Source organism: Haemorhous mexicanus, chromosome 2 (genome assembly GCF_027477595.1).
Source record: "Haemorhous mexicanus isolate bHaeMex1 chromosome 2, bHaeMex1.pri, whole genome shotgun sequence".
NCBI classification, from domain to species: Eukaryota; Metazoa; Chordata; class Aves; order Passeriformes; family Fringillidae; genus Haemorhous; species Haemorhous mexicanus.
In genome coordinates, this window is record NC_082342.1 from 42,523,491 (window position 1) to 42,547,197 (window position 23,707).

Below are 23,707 nucleotides of genomic sequence, written 5' to 3' on the forward strand. Positions count from 1 at the left end.
GCCGGGCGGCGGCGGCGCCGCTGCGCTGCGATTGGCCGAGGCGCGGGGGCTCCCTCTGACAAAGGCCGGCCTCTTCCGCCATCCTCCCTCCGCGCGTGCCCACGCGCCGCCCCCCCGCCCGCGCCGCCGGCTTCAGGGGCCCGCCCACCACCTGTCCCTCTCGATTGGCTGAACGGCGCCCTCGCTCTTTCTTTATTGGGCAATTGCCGTGTCACTCAATCCTGAGAAGAAGACAGGGCGGGACTTACAGCCGGTCCTCCCTTCTCATTGGCAGGCTGGGATAGCAGTCAAGCGAGCCAGCGAGCCGCCGCGCGGGTGCCGAGCCTTAAAGTGACATGGGCTGAGCGGGTTCCCTCTTGGCCGACATGGCGGCAGCTAGGGGCGGCTATCCGCTCACGGTGAGGCTCGGAGGGCGTCCCCGCGGTGAGGAGCAGGACGGGCGGGCGGCTTGTGAAATCCGAGGGGTGGCGGCTCGGCAGTGCGGGGCCGGCGGCTTGCGTGCCGGGAGCCGTGCACAGGCTGTGGAAGCTGGCTCGTCTGTTAAATGATGTGCATATATATGTATGTATGTATGTATGTGTATCTACACGTGTATATAGGTGTTTATATGTGCGTGTGTACGTATCTGTGTGTGCATATACACACGCATGTATGTCTGTGTGTGTATGTACACATGATTATATGTGTGTGTATATATCTATATCTAATATATGTATGTGTAGACCTATGATGCATGCGCACGTGTTTTCTAAAGAGACAGAAAAAAAGATACTCTGCTATTGGGCATCTCGATGTCCCCACACCAGCGTCTGGAGCTCCTGTTTGTAAGTGAATGGGAATAAAATGCTGGCTTTGGTTTGTCCCCGGGCATGCCCCGGCTTTGGTGGTGGCTATGGGCACAGCTGTGGCCGTGCTGTGCCGGGCCAGCCCGGAGCTCCCGGGGCAGGGCTGGCGGGGACTGCGCCTCTCGGTGTTCTCTTTGTTGGCTGGAAGCGCTGCCTTAAGCTGAGCTTTAGCTTTAGTCGATGCCTGTGCCCTTAGGCAGCTCCTGGCGGATTGGGACAGGTAACCAGCGACATTCACGCCGGGGAGCAGAATTCCCGTGCCCGCATTGCTCCCAGGCAAGGCGCTGGGTGTGCAGGAGCAGCGGGACACGTGGCTCACCTGGTGGCAGGTGACACACGAGGAGGGAGCCTGTGCTCGGGTCATGGTATGCTCCCAATGCCCACCAGGTTTTCACCGCACAGATTCCCAGTTGCGGTTCTTGTTTGAAGTTTTGGCGTGATGTTTGCAGCTTTCTGGAATAAGTTGCGTTTTTAGTGGCTTTTCCTTGGTTTGGCTTTTTTTCGCGGGAGAAACTGTGTCTTACACGTGCTTTGGAGGAGCAGAGGTGGGGAAAAGGCTGCGGTGGGATGGGCTGCATGGAGTGCGAGGTCACTCTTGTGGGGGTTCATGGTCTGGGGTCTCACTGGCTGGGTGGTGAGCATCCATCGTGGGGTTCTCTCTTGTGTGCCTCCTGCCCAGCACTGTGCTCCCCTACTTGCACCTGGGCCAGCAAGAGGAATTTGAGAACTCATGTCTCTTTTCTGACTAAAATTTTTTCTAGCATGCCTGGAAAACGATGTCAGAAGACTCATTTTTAGTCTTCAGTAGGTAAATGTAGCCTGTTTAATCAATTTAGTTAGCAAAAAAACCCACCTTTTTGGGATAAAAGTTGCCCACTGTAGACTTTCTGTATGTGTTCAAAAAAAGAAACAAACCCTAACTTTATATTTTTCTGAACTTTGAAAGTAGTTGCTTTTAATATGTCTGGCGCTCTATGGCAGACATTTTTTCCTCCCCATTTGATGTGGTTGCTTAACTAAGATAACTTTTTTTATGTCTGCTTTTAACTAGAGATGTTATTGAAATGTAGAGTGCTCCTGACTCAGTCTATATCAAGGAGGCACAGCCAGCACTTAATTTGGCCTGTGGGTGATAGGGGCTGTCCTTCCTTCCCCACTTTCCTAGTGTACTAATGAGGGATGGTAGGTAGGCTGCAAATTGAGACTGTCCCTCCAAAATGACTATGAAAGTTTGAATAACTGGGTACTCACATGTTTTATAATCACTACATTCACTGTCTCATTATTTTGGGGTTTTTTTTCTCATTCCCTACATAGTTGTCCCAGGTTTGCTTTTTTTTTTTTAAACCATGTGCAAAGACTACTGTGTGTCACTTATAGCATTGCCAGGTATTAATCTTTTGTTCCTCTTGTTTTTGTTTTTTTTGTTTGTTTGGTTTTTTTTTTTTTTTGGTTGTGAGCACCCAGATGAGAACTTTCAATAGCACCCATTCTCATTTAATCCCTGATTTAAAAACTTTTTGAACGAGTTTGTGTCTCCCCTGTGTTTAGCCTTTGAGAGCTTCGGGAGGTCCCTGTGCTGGTGATGTGTTAAGTTATCTCTGGTCTGTGTTTTTAATATTCCCTTCTTTCTGCTTGAGTAGGCAGCTGATGTGCAGTGCTGAAAGCCATGAGGTTTGGAAGGCAGTGTTCTCTGACCTGTGGAGATAAAGCGTGCTCAGCTCACTGTTATGTAATGGGGTGCACTTGGCTCCTTGTGGGACTGTTAAGCCTCTTCATTTACTACTCTGAGGCTTTAGTGTGGCTTAAAGAAGACTGTGAGGAATACCCTGAAGAGAGGAGATGTAGTTAGCAAACATGACCTAGCTGAGATTCAGAACAAATATATAGAGTTTCCTGATTTTTTTTTATTTTTCACAATTTTCCTGGGCATCAGAGCATGATACTCCCTGTGAGACTTTCCAAGAGCAGGAACAATTAAATGATTTTTAATGACTTAAGAGATAGGGGAGAAGAGCAGAGAATTGCTGTGATGTTTAAGCTTTGTGAGAAAGTTCCTTGATGCTGTTTCATGAACTTTCCCAAAGTATCCAGTCAAATTCTTTAAAGTCACTATTTATGAAACTGAATATAAGCCACTCTTTTGCTTAAAAATGAGTAAGAAAAATATATGTGGTAGCAAATTATTATTTAAACTGAAAAAAGAAGGATTGCCTATGTAATAGATGATATTCCAGCACAAATTTTTTGAGTAGCTGTTTGAAGCAGATATCTGTACTGACTACTACACTATTCAAATTATTATTACTAACTGTTCAAATTAGTGCCTATTGCCTGCATACAGGTGGAATTTAGAAGACCTGTAACTAATCAAAAGCCTCAATTTGCTTTGCTTTGTGTTACTTAAGTGCTCCTGGGCTTTGAGTACACCAGCCTTTTCTTTCAGCTAGTCTGCTGTTGGCTAGAAAAATGTTACTAATGGCAGCAAAAACAAACAAAAGAATTCCTTCACTTCGGTGTTTTTATGCAGTTGGATTTAATTTTGGATTTAATTTTCAGACAAGACTTTACAGGTAAAGACATAAAAGATGACAGTGACATCTAGAAGGATTGTGATGCTGTCAGCCCTACGTTGGCTTTAAGCTGATTCCCCTTTTTGTTTTGACTGTGTGATGGGGTACCTTCGGTTTGAATCAATAGCAGACAGGATATTGATATTTGAATTGATAGTTGCTCTTTGGGTTGCTGAGGCTTATGTTGCAGCTGTTCCTGTACTGCCTGCTGCAGAAATGCTGTGTTTTGCTTGGTTCATTTTTACTCCATCATTTGGCCTTAGTATTCTGTGCTCATCAATGCCATATCCTGTAGTGCTGATGGCATTTTTGATGTTAGCACCTAACAGGCTTTTGATAGATGGATTCATGTGCTCTGGTTAGACTTGTGAGGCTGCTGAGTGTGAAACAGTGTGTTTATGTAAAAAACACCTGTTAAAAAATAGTTTTATTAAAATATTCTTAATTAGGGCTTAGTGTTTCAATTCACTTTCTGTGGTAGAAAATTCATGTGCAGATGCGGTTATTTTGAGAAAAGCCATTATGTTGTGGAGGAAAATGTTATAAACACAAACTGCAAAACAGTCGTGAAACTGTGCTTAGAAACACCAATTGATACACTCAGAGTAGTTAGGATCCTAATTTTCTTGCTCACAATGAATCACTGTGTTTATAAGAGAAAATCAGCTGTGTATGGGCTTTAAATAACTTATAAATTTTCCTAATTTTTTCCCCCTTATTTGGCTCCTTGTAATGCATTTTGGGCTGTTGTGTAATTTGCTATGAGATACTTAATACTCTCTGTATTTTAATTTAGGTCATGATATGCTCCCAATGCAAAAGCATAAAAACACCCTGCCAAGATCTGCAATTGCTCCTTTTACTTACTCATGTAGGAGCTTTACATCTGCCTGCAGCCCACCTCTCTTAGGGTGCTTTCCAGTTCTATCACTGAAATGTTTAGTGGTGGATGCAGTTGAGAGAAGTTAAAAATAAGCATTTAATTTAATTTGTATATACAGATTATAAGGCTTAGGCTAGGTAGACAGCTTTTGAGTCAAAACCATAGACACACAATTCTGCCGTGTCTCCTCTATTTAGAAGGGCATCCTCCCAGCTAGGTGGTCCTTTCAGGTCATTGCAACATCCAAAGCACAGCAGGTGTTTGCAAAAGTGGTGCAGACTGCTGGGAAATCCATGATCTCTACAGCCACATTTTTCAGAACAGTCTGAAGTTGATTTAAGAGTCCATTAGTGCTTAGAAGTAGGAGTACTTTCCTGGCTGTGATCTGCTGGTTTTCTTGTGCTTCTGCTGGTTTTCTTGTGCTGATACCACTAATCAGCTGTAGCATAAAGTCATCTGGATGTGTCTTGTGAAGTTCCACCTGCTAATGGAAAGATAAGGAAAATGAATGGAAGTGAGCGGACTTGGAGGGATTGGGACTCTCGGCTCACCTTCCCAGCTGCAGAGTGTCCTGTGCCCCACGTGTGCAGAGTGAGCTCTTGGGTTAGATCAGGGGGGCAGGACCACAGTCTGGGCTGTGCCTTATCAGGTTTGGCCACCTTAGTGCAGTATCTCGTGCAGTAAATGGACCAGTAATTTAGAAGGCTGTTGTTTTCCAACTGATTGTGGGTTGCCTTCTCCTAAGAAGTAGTAGACAGTACAAGTAAATGGAAAAAAAAGTGTAAATCAGAAACTAGTATGGGACAGATGTTCTTTTGTTTGATACTGGTTTTAGTGGAGGGGGAGTTGGAGTTTTTAGTTGGGGGGAGTTGGATGACACATCCTAAGGCTATAAAGAAGGAAGTGCAGCTTTTGAGATATGAGTCTCCTGTAGCAGTCCTTCTGCACATCATCTGATAGAATCTTACTTTTCTTCATTTTTATTGTTGTGACAAAGAAACAAATGTGCTGAATAACAGCTTTCTTTTCTTTTCAGAATGATCTGTGCAACACTCAGAACTCTACATCAGCCACAGATGGGCTCTCTTCAGCTTCATTTATAGAATATCCAAAGCACAAGCCATTTATTAATTCAGATTTGCAGCGTTCCCAATGGAAACCAGTAGTCCCATATCCTGAAAGCCACAGCAGAGGTAATGGTTCAGCAAAGTTGTTTTCCTGCATGTTTACAGATTGTGTTAGAATACTGTATGTCTTTTATCAATTCCCATTGATGTCCAGGTCACTTGTTTTGTAGGTCCTTGGCACTTCTCTTTCCAAAGAGCACCTGATGATAAAGGTCATCTTACAAATGGAGCAATACGCTCCTCTTTGGTTGTAGAGATTTGTAAAATTGTCTGTTGGTACAAATTCATTAACTGCTGAGGTCTTTTTGTCCCTTCTTCAGTCTTCTTCTCCTTCAACTTTTCCTCTCCTGAGTTCCTAGCTGAGTTAGAAATAAGGAGATTTTAGTCCCCAGATTGGCTTGGAGCAAAGGAAGAGGTTTGGTCCTGTTAAAATTGAAAGGCTTGTCATGGACAAAGGATGTGTTGTGAATATTTATCGTATCAGTGAAGACTTGAAGGATAACAGAGAAGGCTTCAGCAAAGTGCTGAACTGAGAGCTCACAGCACCAAAAAGAGAGGCAATTTTACTCCCATTTATTCGTCTTGTTTCTAGGCTATTCCTTCTCCCTCCTTTCCCATGCTGGACATGAACAAAAAAATTATTTGTGGTTAGTTTTCTGTTGTTTTAGTGATTAGCTTGTCATGTAGTGAGACTTACTCCAGAGCTGCCTTGGGGTACCTACAGGGTGCATCATGAGGAGTTGGGAGACAGAGCAGGACTGATCCTTTTAAGAGCTGTTTGGCTGAGGGTCATTGCAGAAATGCTTCCTTTAAGACTGGAGTGTTATGGAGGCTTAAAGGTATGAACTGCTTGATATTTTTTCCTTATGGAGAAAAGTGAGAAATGTGCAAGGTAAATCCTAATATTACCCAAACTAAGTAAAAAATCAGAATGATAGCCTCAAGTTCCCGTTCCAATAACACAATTCATGTCTGAGTTACTAGAGACTTGTGTGTTAATGACCTTAAAGATGAAATCTCAGTTCTTGCAGCATTATTTAAAATGCAGTATGTACTCTCAAGGCCATCCGTTTTGAGAGTGCTGTTGACACAAAACTAAAACAGTCTTTACAGATGAAAAATTGAATGTGCAGGAAAGAGCTTCCTTATGAATTACTGATGCAGGTGTATTTTTGTAGAGTGTGCTGCATGTTGCATTAGCAATAAAGTTTTGACTTCCAAGTTTTCACTTGGCATTTTCTTTCTAATGGTGACTCTGCCAACTCTGAAATAAGGATGGGTAGTGCAAGACAATCGGATAAATTATATCCCGTTTTAGAAACTAGCAATTTTTTTATTTTCAAAAAATGTTTAAATGAAGTGCAAGTCAATGTGAGTATGTACTGAAAATTTAATCCAACACATGGAATATCCAGTAGGTTTCTCTTTTTGCATAGCTTTTAAAAACGCAGAAATGTTCTGCAGTGTATATTTTAGTAAATTTAAGGATGTGGGAATTAATTTAAAATGGCAAAATTGATTTGATTGTTCTTGCTCCTCCCATTCCCCATATTAAATAAATCTTGTTGAAAAATCCTGAAATTGAGTATATTTAATTCTGTTTATTGTGGGTTTAATGTCTTTGTGTTGTATGTTTGTGTCAGCATGCACAGTTGGCTTTAATACTCTTTACAGGAATGACTGAATAATACTTAGCCTGTTGGGTTTCACCTTTATCTATTCACTGCTTGAGTTGCTTCATTGTTGTGTTTTGTTAGTCATTATTGTGTATATACAGAGATTTCAATGTTGCTTTTATCAATAATAGTAACAAACCTGTTCATTGTTTCAGCTATGCCCATTTCGAGTGAATCCTAGGAACAGTAAATACAGACGAGGGTGCAGTTGGTGGTTGTGGTATTGCAAATAGGGCCAAATTATCAGTAACTTCCCCTTAACTGTGCCTGCTCCTGCTACTTCTTATGTACTTAACAGGCTTGCATTGATGTGATACTCTCATGTACTGTTATTCATTTCAAGATTTGATAATATTTCTAAATGATTTTGTTTTGTGTTATCTGATGGACAAACCATTATGCAGTCCCAACTCTTCTAGTGCTCAAGCATGCTTTATTACAGGTACATTCTTTCTCTGGAGTGGATCTAAGCACAAAGGAATGGGCTAATGTGACCTTGCAGATTAGTCTGCTATTTGAGCTGTGTGTACAGATGTTCTTATGTTCAACTTCAGCAGCACTGTATAGGGGAAAGGGTTTGTGGTTATGGTTCCCTTCACAGAATTAAACAGCCTAACTAAGAGACAGGTAATACATCAGATTACCAGCAGATGGTCTAATTGCAAGGTGATGTGTGTTCTATTACAGCTGCTTTTCCTTTTGTGGTGAAGAATATAGAAAGGCTTTGTTTACAGAAGCTGGGAGTGCAGCAGAAAGGCAAAATGGTTCTGCACTAAGGAGATGTATGTTTTTAGATGGAGGGGGGGAACACAAAAACCGGAAGAATTAAAAAAGAAGTCCACTTAAAAATAAGCACTTTTATGGCCCTTCTCACTGTTAACCTTTACTATGCTGTGTGGCCATTCATGGGAACACTGTTCATGTATTTGTTGTGGTAGGAATAATATTAATATGGAGAATTGCTGCTGTTTTCACTATCTAGTTGTGACTTTTCATTTCCTTTTGATAGAGGGTCAGAGGATACTCTGTTTCTTCGCAATTGACACAATATTTATATGCCTTGTTCTGGGAGATAGTTGTATCTTTCCCAGATGTGTCAGGTGAAGGGTATGCACTAATGGCATCTGTTTGTTTGAGACTAGTTTTAGAATCAGTTATGGTTTAAAGGGAAACAAGTCTTAATTCCTGGGAGGACTCTTGGATGCTGGTAAGGAACACTCTGACCTTCTTACACAACATGATTTTATAATAACATTTCAAGTTTAATGTTGTCTTGAAGTGATGATTTAATGGTGTCTAACAAAAGGTACTTGTTCAATTGTAGCAATATTTTCTGCTCTGAAGAATCTCCAGGAAAAAATTCATCACCTGGAGTTGGAACGATTTGAGGCAGAGGAGAATGTGAAACACCTCAGCAGGGAAACAGCAAACTTCAAAAAATTACTGAGTGAACAAATGCAAGACAAAGAACGGGACAGGACTGAAGTGTCAAAGAAAAATCAAGGTTGTTTGCGAAGTGTATATAAATACTGTAGAGCATTGATGTGGATGAGGCTTGATTCCTATAAATGCATAAACCAATTCTAATTTACTTTGTTCAGCATCTTTTAATTTGCGGTGACATGGGGAGTTAAAAAGAGTTTTAAGGCAGTCTTCATTTTAGGGGTTTTTATACAAAAGTTCATTTGGCACAATATGTAAGTTTCTTAGATGGTCCTTTTCTTGTTTGTTTTGAAACTGTCCTGAAAACAACAACAAAAAAAAATCCCAGAAACAAGCGATGCATGATTTCTACTTTCTGCCTTCTGTTATCTTCAGAACTGACTTCTCAGCTGGCAGCTGCTGAGTCTCGATGCAGACTTCTAGAGAAACAGCTGGACTACATGAGAAGCATGATCCAGCATGCAGAAAATGAGAAGTCACATCTCTTGGAGAAACAGGTTTGTTCCCAAAACTATCTCAGGGTTAAATCATAAAAGTCAATAATTAATGTCATGATTTTTCATAGTTGCTGTAATTTTTATACCTTTAATTGTGGATGTCTACTTCAGCCAGCCTTCATATTCTTAGGTATGGATAGCTTCCCTACTTAAATTTCTCAGTCTTCTCATGACCCTGGTATTTTCTTTGTGCACCTCTTTCTAAGGCAGTAGCAGCCTCTGGCATTAATATGAATTGTTTGCTTCTGCATGATTGGCTTACTGCAGTAGCTCATCCTTATCCTCCAGTGTTATACCTGTGTGCCACTGGGAGACAAACCTCCCTTTTGTGTTTGCAGTCTTCGGGCCTTCAGGGATTTTTTTTTACTAGCACTGCTCTTGCTAAGCTGGGGCTGAAATACTGATTCTGTAGAAATAGCAGTAAAATTTCTATTTCACATCATCACCCAATCATTCCCAATCATCAGTGATTACGATTTTGCCTATATCTAAAATGAACTTGAATTTTGTTTTATAGGTGTGTGGGTCACCTAGAGCTATCTGTTCATTGGTCTCTGTGGCTATTCTATTCAGTCTGTTAAACAGAAGAACAAAAAAATCAAGAAAGCTGTTTCTAATTTCTGCATAATTTTTTTGTAATGCTTTGAGTTGGGAGGAAGGAGAGACTGCATAATCCTCTCTCAGATGTGGTTAAATTTTGGCTCCCCAACACTGGTGGACCAGTGGTGCAGTTTGTTCCCTGATTGTGGCACCATCTAAAATTGCACAGAGGAATTAGTAGTTCCTTTGGATTGTTTATTGACCTCCTTTGTGCTCCAGACACAAAGATGTTACAAAGATGCTTACTATAGCTGGTCTTTTTTTGTGCTTAGAATTGTTTGTCTTTTCACTTCTCCCTTCAAGGGCTCCTTGGAGAGAAATCATCTTCTTGACCAATCGCATGTTCGGTCTAAATTGGAAAAGCTGGATATACTGGAAAAAGAGTACAGCAGACTAACTACCATGCAGTCCACAGCAGAGGTCTGTCATTTGTCTTGGATACTGTATCAGATTTATCTTGTTTATTGTAATCTCTACTTAGTTTATGGCAATAGCAGAGCTGAGCACTTAGTGCTTTAGGGTAAGACAGGAACTAAACTTTATTTTAAACTGAGGGGTTGTGAAAACTTGAAATTATTGCTGCAAGTGTACATGTCCAGGGAGGCTTTGGGGCACTGCACTGCACTTCATGAGCTGGAGTTTTATTATGCCTTAACAGTCTTTTGTGCTTAGTTGATGCCTGGGCATTGTAAGATTGCAGCCATTCCTAAGATCTTGCTTTCCATGCTACTGAATACTAATAGTTATTTTCTGTTATTATCAAGATTCACCCTGACTTGTATGAATTTGATGGGTTTTTTTCCTCTTAGCCCTCCTTTTTAAGAAACACAATTATTACTAGTGATTTTGTGTGCAGACTTCTGTGGCCTCATGTTGCAAGGCCTCTAGTACTGGGTGACTCCCTGTGGGTTTGAGTCAGTCTGCCTTTTCAGAACTCTGTTTGAATCAGTAGCTTCCACCAACTCAATGTGACTGTGTTTGGTCATATTCTGTTGTGCTGGGTTCACCCTTGAATTTTTATAATTTTTATAATTTTATGATGAGAAATAATCTCATCATGGGCTACAGGGGAATCTCTGCTCTGGCACCTGGAGTACCTTCTCCCCCTCCCTTGTTGACCTGAGGGTCTGCAAGGCTTCTGCTTTCAAACACTCTCACTCCTTGCTTCTGGCTGCAGTTCCCAGCAGTTTTTTTCCCTCTCCCTGTCTGTAATCCCAGAGGTGCTACTGCCATTGCTGTTGGGCTCAGCCTTGGCCAGTGGTGGGTCAGTCTTGGAGCCAGCTGGCATTGGCTCTGTTGGCATTGGTTCTGTTGACATGGGGAGGTTTGTGACAACTCCTCAGAGAAGCCTCCCCTGTAGCCCCATGGCTACCAATGCCTTACCCCACAAACCCCATATATCTCTGTACACCCTCTGCCATGTTGGCCTCTGATGCTCCATCCAAATGATGCTCATACCTCTTTCTGCTGCTCTAAGAGACACCGCAAGTGTCCCATGCCTGGAAACTACAGAGAGCTTAACTAGGGAGAGGCTTCCTTCTGCAAATTTCTTCCCTGTTCCCCCAAAAAGGAGTAGATAGCATATAATTAGGTTGCGATATTTTGGATGGCAGTTCTGGATTCTGTCAAAATCATAAGCTGGCCATCCTGCAAACCAGTCCTTACCTCAGGTGGTGAAATAGATGGTGTTTCTCCAGAAGTACATAAGAAGATGTTTGGTAGTAAATCTTTAGCTGCTTGCCTTGCTGCAGGACATTCACATGCTGCAACTCTTCTTGGAAGTCCCTGAGCCAAAGCAGCTGCAACAAGCTTTTTAAGATCTTGACCCCCTGTTGTGGTGAGCTGCAGTTGTAGAGTACAAGCGGTTGCATTGTTTACTTAGGCCAAACACTTGCAAAGAGAAATAGGAGTCTCCTGGGTCTTGTACTCTGAAAGTAGCAGTGATTTCCTCCAGGGTTAGAGTTGAAATAACATGTTCAGCAACTGGCATTCCCTCTAAAAGGCTTTTACTAAGTTTTTGATTGGTAGTAGCTGAAGTTTGGTGAGACTGGGTTGTTTGTCTTTTTGTGCTTGGCTAGTGAAAATAATTTCAGCCTTATGGCTCTTTTTGTATTCTTTTCTGGATCAAACCAGAGGTCTTTGAGTCTTTATCTTTAGGAATTAGTAGCTGCCACAATTAAATATGTTTTACAGGGTTTGAGTGTTGAATTCAAACAATCTTGAAGCAATTCTAGGACCTGAAATAAATCTGGATTTAACTGTAAGGTGAATTCATTTTTCTTGTCATCATTATGTAGTTATGAGCCATTTTCTGGTTGCCAGGTCTGCCTGCCTCTGTGGTTATAGGCTGTATTCGCATGTGAGTATCAATGTGATAGGTATTACCTGAATATCTTCAAAGAGTGACTGCACTCTCTTCTCAGAAGCATTACATCTGTTCCCTCTTTGATCTCTGCTGTAGTTGTGGCAAGACTGTAGGAACATTTACAAGTTGAATTTGAAGCAAAAAATAAGAGTCTGTTTCGTACATGGTGTGCTGAAATGGATGAAAAATGGTGAGGTGATGGCTCATGAGTGAGCAGTGATGTATCTGCCTCTGAGTTCAGACACTGCCAGGCACAGGTTATGTGGAGGTCTTACTGAGAGCATTTAATCTCCCCAGAGACACTACCTGGCCCTATAAGTATTGTCTTTGTAATTCACTAATGTCAGTAGTGGCTGTGAAAAAGAAATGCTGAGATTGCTTTTTATGTTGAGTCCTTAGCCTGGAAATGCTTTTGAGGCACCTTTATTTGAACTGTAGTCCTGCAGTGCACTCTCTGGACAGTTGACTGAGAAGATCTGAACATGTCTGTGTCTCAAGATAGAGTATGAAACGGCTGTTCCCTAAAAGTGCAGTTTGGGCTGTGGTCTTGTTTGTATCCAGATGGCCAGAATTTGAATGTGTGCGTGGATGACATTTTCAACAACTGTAGTTTATAGTAATTGATCTTAATGCTGACAGTGAGACTTAAAACCACTTCCCCCCAATTCTGTGGATTGGGCAAAACACTGGAACAGATTGTCTGCAGAGGTGGCAGATGCCCTGTTCCTGGAAACATTCAAGATGAGTTTGGAGAAGGCTCTGAGCAACCACCTGGTGTAGTGGAAAGTGTCCCTTGGGCTTAAGTGATCTTTAAAGGTCCCTTTCAACCCCAGCCTAAACCATCCTATGATTCTGGGGTTCTTTAAGTAGGTGGTTGCATGAAATTCATTTTCTGTTAGAAAACAGGTCAAAAATAGACATTGAAATATTTTATTTCTATTTTGTCATTAAAGTTTTTTGCAGTGGCTCCTGGTGATTGAGTGGCACCGCTGTACTGACCCACAGTCCGCTTGCTGCCCCTTGCAATGCTGTCTTACACCATGGGCAGCACCACTGGGCAGGGTCAGTTTACTTGGCTCTGTGGCCTCTCTCATAATACCTTCTTCTATAAACAAGAAAAAAAAATATTTAAGGAGTCAAAGTTGCATATATAGTTTCTAACAGGGTCTGTCACAGATGATACTGTAAGATACATTCTTGCTGTGTAGTTTGAGCTGCATCCTGCAGCTGAACAGGTAGCTGAGGGCATTCATTTCAGAATAAAAGACTTGGCCCAGCTTCATGTCAATCTTTACTTTAAACAGAATGTTTTCCTCAGTGTTTTCATACTAAAAATTCTGTCAGGCGTAAGAGGTTAATAAAAGGTCTTTGAGACTGACCACATAGATACAAAGAGTTGTGCCAATAATTGTAAAGGGCAGAAGATGATTTTAAGTTACATGGAATACCTTTGTTTTGAATGAAAAAAAAATCATCAGAATAATTCTTTCATTCAAAAGAAAACATTGGTTCCTATATGTAGTGCTTTTGTCCTCAATGTTTATCCAGGCTTTTGCCTTTTAACACCTTTGTTACAGCTCATTACATTTTTCTTGCAGTTAACGCTTAAGTAAAGCAGAACTGAAATATTTAATACCTCTATGTAGTGGGTTTATAAACAAACAAGTGTGCAAATACAGCTGTCACTCTGTATAACATGCCTTAATTCACAGAGCCACTAATCAAACTTATCAGTCTTTGGAGGAAGAGAAGGGAAATTATTTTGTGGACTGGAGCTCTGGGTTGTTTTTTCACTGCTGTATAAAGCCAGAAAGTTATTTGATAACTTTCACATTGGAAATTTCAGTGTATCTTTTTTAAACAGTGTTTTCATCTTGTTGGAGGTTTACAAAGAAATGTGCGCTTTCCCTGTTAACCTTTTCCTTTGAAAAAGAGTTTCAAAAGAGGTCTTAAAGCTTTTGTGATGAAAAGATGAAATTACTTCAGTTTTATTTAAAAGTATCTCAGGGGCATCATACAACCTTTCCTCCCTCTTCTTTTTCAGGAAGGTGGCTAGATGTTCAAAAATTCTTTTCTTGTAAGAGTGTAAGTTACAGATTTTAGCAAAAATAACATTAATGGTCTAAATAAAGCCAGTCTTCTCTTGCCTTATAATGACATGCCTTTGTTAGCTCTTTTGTAGTAGAGAGTCTTGGAGGATCATGTACACAAAGCAACCCACTGTCTAGGGTGTTTTTACAATTGAAGAGAAAGGGCCTTGTCTATTGCTCTATGTGTATTTGGCTGTGACCTATCTTGAGATACCAATTGTGAAAGTAAGAGTAGAAAAATGAATAAAAATAAATAAATTTAAATGTTAGGCATGAGCTTTTGACTGCTGTATTTATACATATACAGGCAAAACATTAGCAATCATTCTAATGCTCAAATCTCCATTTATCCTTAAGTCATAAGATGAAGTCACAGTTTTGTGCAAGCTCTTAATATTGTAGGCTTCAGGAAGAAAAAATAATGGTTTCAATAGTAACACTATTATTTTGATTTAACTTTGACTAGAAAAAAATGAAAGAGCTGGAACAGAAGCTTTATGAGGAAGAACATGCAAGGAAGCTTGTTCAGGAAAAAGCAGCTGAGGTAACCAACAGGAAATTTCTTTTGTACTGGTATGCACTGTAATTAGCTCTTTTCCTTTTTATCAACTTTTCAGCTAAGATTACTGAAAGTGCCTCCCATATGCCTCAAAGAATTGTGAAGTCCTGGTTTTAGTCTTTTTTTTTTTTCCTTCTTTTTTTGTTTTTCCATTCTGTCTGAGGTATTAAATGTTCTGACGTTCTCTGAGCTTTTTGGAAACCTATCACCACATGTGCACTGAAACTTTGATTTCTTTACTAAAAGTTGGAGAAGAGGAGTAGAAATTCGGACTAATCCATAGGCAATCTTTCAATATATTAAAGTTGACAAATGGACTCCCTTGTTCATAACTGTAATTAAAATATTATAGAAGGAAGTAAGAAAGAGGCAACATACTCTTGATTATGAGATCTTAAGGATGCTGGGTGGTCTTCTAATCTGAAAGTGTGGTGTTCATTAAGCATTCATTGGATGCTGGAGAATTATGGACATAATGTGTTAGGCTCTAACATTAACCTTTGCCATAAGTTTGGTGTGATGGGGAAAGGGGTACCTCAAGTTAATAATGAAAAATTGTGCTGTGAATGCTTCTTCAGGACATGATTCCTAGAGCCTTGCAGTATCTTCCTCTTGAACAGTGAAGATTAGGATTGAACACTTAGGATTCTCACTGTTGACAGGAAGTTCTAACCTTAACTCTTTCAACAGCTCGTTTGGTAGTTAGTTTGTTTATTGGGGGTTTTTGTTTGTTTGTTTGTTTGTTTGAAGGTTTTTTTACTGTCAAATTTAATAGACCAGAAGGAGTAGTTGCCTAGTAACTATATGTCATGGGATCAATTGATCATGGTTGGGTGGCTTGAGCTCCTCAATTTCTTGCCAAGAGTAAAGCACAGCTGATGTTTTGGCACTTTCCTGTATGGGACTAATGGAGTAAGGCTAATTCTCTAATTTACTAGGATTACTGATGAGTAGTGCTAACAGAGGAAGTATTTAATGTTTAAGTTGGCCTTTGACTGCAAAAATACCCTAAAAATTTGCAGCCCTTGCTTCTGGAGAGCCTATGTTTTAAAAATTCTTGTGGTTCTCTGCTTGCACTGTCTCTGATTATTTATTAATATAATTTCAGTGACTCCCCTTATTCCCTCAATTGTAGCTTCAGACAGGCCTGGAAACCAACAGACTGCTGATTCAAGCAGCATCACCACTGCTTTCTCCAAAAGTAAGACAACCCAGGAAAAAAGCTAAGCAGCCAGAGAAGGTAAGATATGGGGAAGAGAAGGGCAATTACTGAGGAGTTAAATAAGGTTGTGTGCATGTGATCAGGGAGCAGATTGCCTCTTTTACTACAAAGGAAAGGGAAAGTGGGCTTGGTGTAGTGTAATTTTTGCTAAATACTTGTCTCTTCTTTCTTTCCAGAAATGCTCTGTCAGACATTCCACTGTGCAGCCCCATTACAGGTTGTGTCTGGGTGATGTTCCCTTTGTGGCTGGGAAGGTGAGCTGTTTAATTCCAAAGCTTAGAGCCCAGTAGCTGCAGCTCCTTAAGGGACTTTGGATTGGTGCACTTCTGACACCCAGTGGTCAGATCACTTAATTTTCTTTGACACTTTTCATACAGATTGTCTTTGAAATACTTGTTGGATATTGACAACTAGCTGAGCTGGTATTTCCAAAAATAGGCCTGCACTATGCTGCTTGACAAGATGTTCTTGTTAGTGCATATTAATTCAAACAAAAATTAATTCTTGTCAGCAAAACAAAAGTGGCACTGTTTTTGAATGCTCTCCAGTATTATCAAGTTGTTGATAATGCTATTTAAAAGAAATCTCTTTTCCTTTTAGTCTACAGGTCCCAGTCATTCGGTTACTGCCAACGTCCAGCACGTGCTGCACCTGATGAAACATCACACGAAAGCTTTGTGTAACAGACATGTGGTGAACGATACTCCAGCAAAACCCACCAGCACTGGTCATCCTGCCTGCAAAAGCAGAAGGCCATCCCTGACAATGGACTCATCCTCATCTCAGGAAGAGCTCTCAGAAGTGTTGCTGACTTTACAAGATGAATTTGGACAGATGAGTTTGTGAGTATGGCAGATTTTCTTCTGCAGATGATTATGAATGTGGATGTTCCATACTTTTGCCTTGTTGCTTTGAACTTGGAAGGTTTTGCCTGAGAGAGTTCTTAGTTTAGGAAATCTCTAGAATGTAATCTTTGTCTTGCTGGCTGCAGAGGCTGTCAATTGTCCTTGCAGTTAGTCTCTGCTAAACAGTCTGAGCACCAGCCCTGTGCTTATGTGCAGCAGTATTAATTTCAGAAGAGGTAAGGGAGAAGTGTGGTCATGGCCCCAGTGCAGTGGATTGTTGTGGTGTGGACCCAGCCAGCAGAGAACCCTGCTGCCACTCACAAACCCCCTCACCCATCCCTCCCCTGTGTTGGGATGGGCAGTATTCACCCCTTATACTGTACCAGATACGTCCTGCCCAAGCCCTACCCTTTCCAATATGTCCCAGTTAACCACCATCACCTTTCCAGTTGTTTGATGTCGGTACACACAGATACCATTCTGTAGTCTATGGACTTCCCTTTACTGGTCCATAGAGATAACTTAGTCCATGACTTTGGGCTCAGCTGTCATAACAGTCTTTCAGGGCAGGAAAAGGTGGTGGGTGGGTAGCTAATGGCAGAAGTGACTTGGGGATGTTGGTGGGTGTGAAGCTGGCCATGACCCAGCCATGGGCACTCAAAGCCCAGAAAGCCACACGTGTCCTGGGCTGCATCCAAAGCAGTGGGGGCAGCAGGGCCAGGGAGGGGATTCTGCCCCTCTGCTCTGCTCTGGAGAGACCCCACCTGCAGTGCTGCATCAGCTCTGGAACCACCAGCACAAGAAGGATGTGGGCCTCCTTGAGTGAGTCTGGAGGAGGCCAACAAAGACAATCAGAGGGCTGACAAACAGAGAGCACCTCTCCTTTGAAGACAGGCTGAGAACTGGGCTTGTTCAGCCTGGAGAAGAGAAGGCTTCAGAGAGACCTCACTGGGTCTTTTCAGGGCCCAAAGGAGGCTACAAGAGAGCTGGAGAAGGACTTTTTACAAGGGTGTATAGTGTTTGCATGAGGGGTAATGGTTTTAAACCGAAAGAGGGCAGACCTAGGTGAGATATTAGGAAGAAATTCCTTACTGTGAGGATGGTGAGGCACTGGAACAGGTTGTCCAGAGACAGTGTGGATGCCCATTCTTGGAAACATAAAGATCAGGTTGGATGAGGCTCTGGGCAGCCTGTTCTAGTTGAAAATGGCCCTGCCTATGCTAGGGAGTTTGGAACTCAATGATTTTTAAGGTTCCTTCCAACCCAAATCATTCTATCACCTCTTGTTCTTTGACCTTCAGCAGCACCACATCAGAAGGGTCCTCTGAGAGACAAGGCAGGATAGACAGCTGCCTTGGAGACAAACGAAATGAAGCATCTATGTGGAGATGCCCCCTTTTGAGTCCTTAAAATGCCCCAGCCCAAGACAGTCTGCCAAGGGTGCCCAGAGCCTCTGGGCCAGTCACAGTGGGATGATTCTGCCAGTCATTTGTCATTTTGTCAGGCTGGTTTCAGCCTCCCAGACCAACAGCTGCTGGGATGCCCCTGTCACTCCAGAAATACAAGTGGGTTCTGCCCCAGTACAGCTTGATGGCATTAGGGTACACTGCACCAGGCTCTGCTAAAGCCTTGTACTCTCATGGGGCTGATGTGCCCAGGCCATCTGAGCCACACAGTCCAGTAACCTGGTTGTCCCTCTCCTGCACCTGGCTGGAGACAGGGCTCCTCTAATACTGGTCCTGGGATTCTCCATTTCCTGTAAAAAAGAATTAGAATTCCTTTCCGTAGGATCAGAGTAACATCAGCCCTGCCACTCTGTCTGGGAGCTGCCCACGGAAGACTTAAGCAGCAATTTTCCTGGAAGAATTCCTATTTGTGCTTCCTATTGTGTGTTTTTTTCCTGCAATTCACATACCTGTGCCTCTAGTGTTGATGCATAGGTTTTCCATCCCACTTGATATTCTCCCTGTGGACCCAGAGGTGAAACTCGGGATTCCCTGTGGTGTGTACCCTCACTATCCTGTCTTTAGTGTAGAAGGTGGCTTTCTCTGCTGTGGTTAGACCAGCAACTCAGTCCCACTCAGCTGCCCACTCACTGCCCCCAGACACAAATCCTCCCCTGATCTGACCCCCCTTCAGCACCATGCTGATCCTAGCACTGGGACCACGCTGGTTTGAACTCCCGCGGGATGTTGCGAGTTCTCCAAGGCTGCTGTAATTAGCCAGGAGCAGAAGGGAAGTTGTGGGACCGCGTCTCCTGTGCAGGCTCGGCTGCCGAGCAGGGAAGGAGCAAGGTGTAGTTACAGGGATTCCCCAGCGGACGGCTCCCGCGGCGTGCGGAGGGCACCCATTGCCCTGGGAATGCCACGGCCAGGGATTCCGTGGCACTAAAGCAGCATTGCGACCCCCACTACTAAACCGATACAAGGATGCCTAGAAAGGATTAGTCTTCACACGTGTTGGGTGCCAGAAAATACTGTCTTGGTTTAACCCCAGCTGGTGGCTAAGCACCACGCAGCTGCTTCCCTGCCCCTCTGCTCCTCTGGTGGGATGGGGGGGAAATTGGGAAAAGGAAAAACCCATGGGCTGAAACAAGGACAGGTTAGTAACTGAAATAAAGTAAAACATAATGAAAAAGGGAGATAGATAAAATGCAAGGTAAAAAATCATGTGATGCATAGTACAGTTGTTCACCACCTGCTGATCGATGCTCGTCCCCAGCAGCAATTGTCCCCTCATGGCTAACTCCCCCCGGTGTATAATACTGGGCATGGCATTCTGTGGTATGGAATAGCCCTTTGGCCAGTTTGAATCAGCTGTCCCAGATATCTCCCTGTCTCAGCTTCTTGTGCCCCTGCTCACTGGCATAGCAGGAGACACTGAAAAGCCCTTGGCTTAGGGTAAGTACTGCTGAGCAACAATGAAAACATCAGTGTTATCAACATTATTTTTGTACTGAATCCAAAACGCAGCAATGTAACAGCTACTAAAAATGAAAACTCTATCCTAGCCAAAAGCAGGATCTGGACAAATAGTCCATTAGAGGATAGCTTTGCTGGGTGTTTTGCTTGTCCTGGTTAACAGAACGTGAATTGTTACTGTACTGCACAGCTGCAGATACACAAAATATTAACTGAGTGAGTGCTGAGATCAACTTCTCAAAGGGTTATTTGGTCATTTTGAATATGCATCTTGTAGTTGGAAGGTACTTAAATTGTTGAGACTCAGTGTTGCAGCAGCCTGTTGCCACGATGTGCTACTGTAATAATGCTGCAAACCAGCAAAACTGTTCTTACTGGTCTGTTATGGTGTGTTGCACGTGTCTGGCTGCTGATTTCCTAGAAGTGTTATTTCTGAACTGGGTACAAGATGTAGAAGCCAATGGAACCTGATGCAAGCCTTGTTCTGTCTGAATTGTGTGCTAGTGATCACCAGCAGCTGTCAAAGCTCATCCTGGAGGCCCCGAGTGCTACAGTGAGGGAAGAGCTGGAGAAGGAACTTGATGCACTGGTGGGAAGGATGGAAGCAAAGGCAGACCAGATCAGCAAAGTTCGGAAGCATCGTTTGCAGGTGAGTTTCTTTTGCCTGTGGTCATACTTATGTGGAGTTGCTGACGTAAGCAGGGGTTTCTATGTTATATCCTAATCTAGCAGCAATTGCATAAAGCAGAAGTAACTAGAGTAGCACTGTCTCATTCTACCTTTGATGTCCCCAAGTTAGTCTGCATACCTCCATCCATCCCAGTATTTTTGCAGAAACATCCTTTCTGTCACCGTTGTGCCCATTCTTCACCCTGTCCTGGACAGGGCTTTTGCATCTGCTCTCACATTACATTTTACACTGCTCTTGTCCCTTGAACATTGTTGAACAGTTTTCCTTTACTTGGAGTAAATTACCTATTTATGTTTTAATTTGCATTTTTTAAGACTCAAAATACCTGTTTTTCTTATTTTATAACTTTCAGAATGTTTTAGATAGTGTAGCCTTTTCATTCAAAGCTATAAAACATACTGATTCCCTGTTTTCTTTTGTCTTCATTAATTTTAGTGAATTTCTTCCAAAGAGTTTAACCCCATGTATTTAATATGTTCAGTTCATACAAACCACTATTCACCCTCAGCTGATGTAACTTATACACAAAACACATGCTGGGACCTGATATCCAAGAATGGACCTGTGAAATGCTTGCTGTTAGAAGCATTAGTCACTTTTGATATCTTATGATCCTCAGAGGAACTGCTGCAGGGAAGCAGATGTGCTGTAGTTCCCAGCAGTGATGATGCTGCATATGCTGCTGGCAAAAGGAGCTGGGGTTTAGGAAAAGTCTTACATGCTGTCAGCTAGAAGGAAAGGGCACCACTACCTGCAGAGAGGGGAGCTACAGAAGCCACCCATGTTGTGGTTTGGGTGTATGAATGTGTCTGAACCTCAGACTGTCCTGTTCCCCATTCAGTCGTTGTTGAGGCGTACTGAGACTGACTCACATGCTGTGATGTTACAGAGCTGTGTGTGGATACCACCTTTTCACCCCAGCAGAGCTCTGGTATTTCAAAGCTGCATCTCTGACAGTGACTAGCTATTAAAATTACTAGTATGTATGTAAAAAACCCTTGCTTTCTTTTTTAATCACTGGATGATAACTGTGATAAATCAACTTTCTTCATCTGCATCTTTTTATGTTACATTCCTGATGGCAATGTTCCCCCATAATGAACAGTTTTTAGAGAGGAGGTAATCACTGTAAGCTAAACACAGCTCTAAGGATGCAACTATAACAATGCTTTGTAAGGAAAAGAAAGTATTTATTGTTCAGTGTGACTTGGAAACAACCATTTGCTTACCTGGGTGAGATAAGTGGTGGGATATTTCAGCTGATTGGAAGAATTGCTGAACATAAAATTGAAACAAGATCACTTCTTAATGTTTTTCTTTGGGTTTCTCTTTCAGCTAGAGAGACTTAAGAGAGAATGCAAGTCCAGAAAGACTTCTGCTAAACAAATAAAAGACAGCAGGTTCCCAGTCAGTGAGGTTAAAGTAACAACTACAGTAACCACAAAAGGAAAGAATGCAGGTCCCATCAAAGTGAAGCCTGGAGAAAAGAGTCGGAAAAATCTTCAGTTGCTGAGAGACATGCAGACCTTACAGACTTCTCTACAGAAAGATGATGTCAGCTGGGACTACTGACTCTTCTGCAGGAGTTGTTCTTGAAGCGCCCTGGCCAAACTTACAATTGGATCTAAAGCACCTGCCTTTCTTGCTGTGTGGAAGAGACTACTGTATGCTAAGCACACTTTTGAAATACAGGCTTACAGGCTCTCCATCCCTGCATTTGATTGTATATATTATGGTCTAGCTTAAATCAGATTCTGTTTTCAAGGTACACGGCCAGTGAACCTCAACAGTAGGGTTCCCCCAGTTCCCTGTGTTATGGTTCCAGCAGTCCTTCTGTTTTGTTCCAGCACACCAAGCACTGCACATGTATGTGGGTCGGTGTGTGTGTGTGATGTGCCAATGCCATTTCATGCTGTTGATCCGGGAGGCCTCTCGGGATGCATCTCGTGTGAAAACAGTGCTGCAGTCCTGGGTGCTGAGGGCTTTTGTCAGTTCTGTTCTGTGTGCAGCTGCATCTCTGGGAGTGTCTGAGGAGAACAGGTAAAACCCCTTCAAAGGTGTTCTGTGGGGCTCTCTTCAAAAGGCATCCCTGGTTCTTGATCTGCTACACTGCATTAGTCAGCATCAGTGGGGGTGGATGTTTGAGGGCTTAGAAAAGGAGCAAAGTCGCTTATGAATTACATTGCATAATGATCAAGTGAAATTTTTCTACAGAAATTCTGCCTTAGGAAAATGCTGTAGGGTAGGGGGTAATACCCTGTCTCTAGCTGACAGCTTTGGGTGGTAAAGGAGTGAGAGAAACCACACAGGTGTTTTAAACTGCAAGTGCCTCAGTTGTTGCCATTTGGTCCTGGCATCTTGCTTTTAACTTAAGTATGTGCTTTGATGAGCTATCAGCTTTGGTAGTAGTGCAATTAAGTTTGTGCTCTGACTTGCACAGCTGATGAAATGTTATTTATTATGTTAATAATGTAAAGAATTTCCTGTTAATGGAATGTATAGAAGACCCAGATTACCTGTATATACAGCTGAAAAATAATAAAGCTAGCTTGCCTGTTGAATAAATTGTGGGAAAGCTGCACTTCCTCTGTATTAGCTGGGTGTTTGCTGCAGCACTGTGCCACAGCAAGTGGGCTTTTTATGGCAAGGTGATTTCTCCCTGGTCAGGGGGATGGATGAGAGCTGCAGGTAAGGTTAGAGTGAGAGTAGTGCACCCTTGCCTGTAGCTGAACAGGCAGTGGACTCTGCAGGGTCAACACAGGCAGAAGGGAGTTGAGTTTGTTGTCTGTAGGTGATCCACCCAGCTTGTCTCCTTGCATATAAGGTGTTAGATGCTGCTAACCAGGTGTAATGGTTACTATACCTTACTACTATACTTACAGTAAAGTTAGCATACTTTACTACTTAAAGAGCAGTTCATGCCAGGAGTCCTAAAAAATTGGTAGCTGAAACTTACTCTTGGTCAGTTTGCTTGGGAAGGACCTCTGGAGATAGTCCTGTCCCTGAAAGTATTCAAGGCCAGGTTTGATGGGGCTTTGAGCAACCTGGTCTAGTGGAAGGTGTCTCTGCCAATCAGGGGAGTTGGAGCTGGATGATCTTTGAAGGTCCCTTCCAACTCAAACCATTCTGTGATTCTGTTTTTATAATACCAAGCAGCTAAGTGCTGGTCTGTATGGGATAAATGAAACTTGTCCAAAGATGAATCTTGGTTTTCTGTCAATCTAGACTATAGAGTTTTAACATTAGCAACTTGCAAGACCCTCTGCAGAAGAATGAGAGAGGTTTGGATTTCACACACTGAACTTGCAGTGCTATTTATTTAATGTCTGCATGTCCTGCAAGTCCTTTGGAAAATCACATAGTTGAAAAT

The 23,707-nt window shown here is 42.4% G+C and overlaps 1 protein-coding gene across 3 annotated transcripts; it reads left to right on the forward strand.

Moving 5' to 3' along the window:
* Positions 1-251: 251 nt before the first annotated feature.
* Positions 252-22,902, forward strand: CEP57 (centrosomal protein 57). Of its 3 annotated transcripts, XM_059838592.1 has the most exons (11): positions 252-398; positions 5,338-5,494; positions 8,429-8,608; positions 8,923-9,044; positions 9,948-10,064; positions 14,566-14,643; positions 15,794-15,898; positions 16,057-16,134; positions 16,481-16,722; positions 20,151-20,295; positions 21,673-22,902. In XM_059838592.1, the coding sequence occupies exons 1-11, from the start codon at positions 366-368 to the stop codon at positions 21,907-21,909; spliced, it is 1,494 nt and encodes a 497-aa protein (XP_059694575.1). In that variant the 5' UTR covers positions 252-365; the 3' UTR covers positions 21,910-22,902. The 3 variants fall into 3 exon arrangements, with proteins under 3 accessions (XP_059694575.1, XP_059694576.1, XP_059694577.1); XM_059838593.1 differs by lacking the exon at positions 14,566-14,643; XM_059838594.1 differs by lacking the exon at positions 8,429-8,608.
* The last annotated feature ends 805 nt before the right edge of the window (positions 22,903-23,707 follow it).

Excerpts from the sequence above, each read along its gene's own strand:
- CEP57 (XM_059838592.1), top strand. The coding sequence starts at position 366 with ATGGCGGCAGCTAGGGGCGGCTATCCGCTCACG. Across the intron at positions 5,495-8,428 it reads TCCTGAAAGCCACAGCAGAG|CAATATTTTCTGCTCTGAAG; the intron begins GTAATGGTTCAG and ends GTTCAATTGTAG. Across the intron at positions 15,899-16,056 it reads AAGCTAAGCAGCCAGAGAAG|AAATGCTCTGTCAGACATTC; the intron begins GTAAGATATGGG and ends CTTTCTTTCCAG.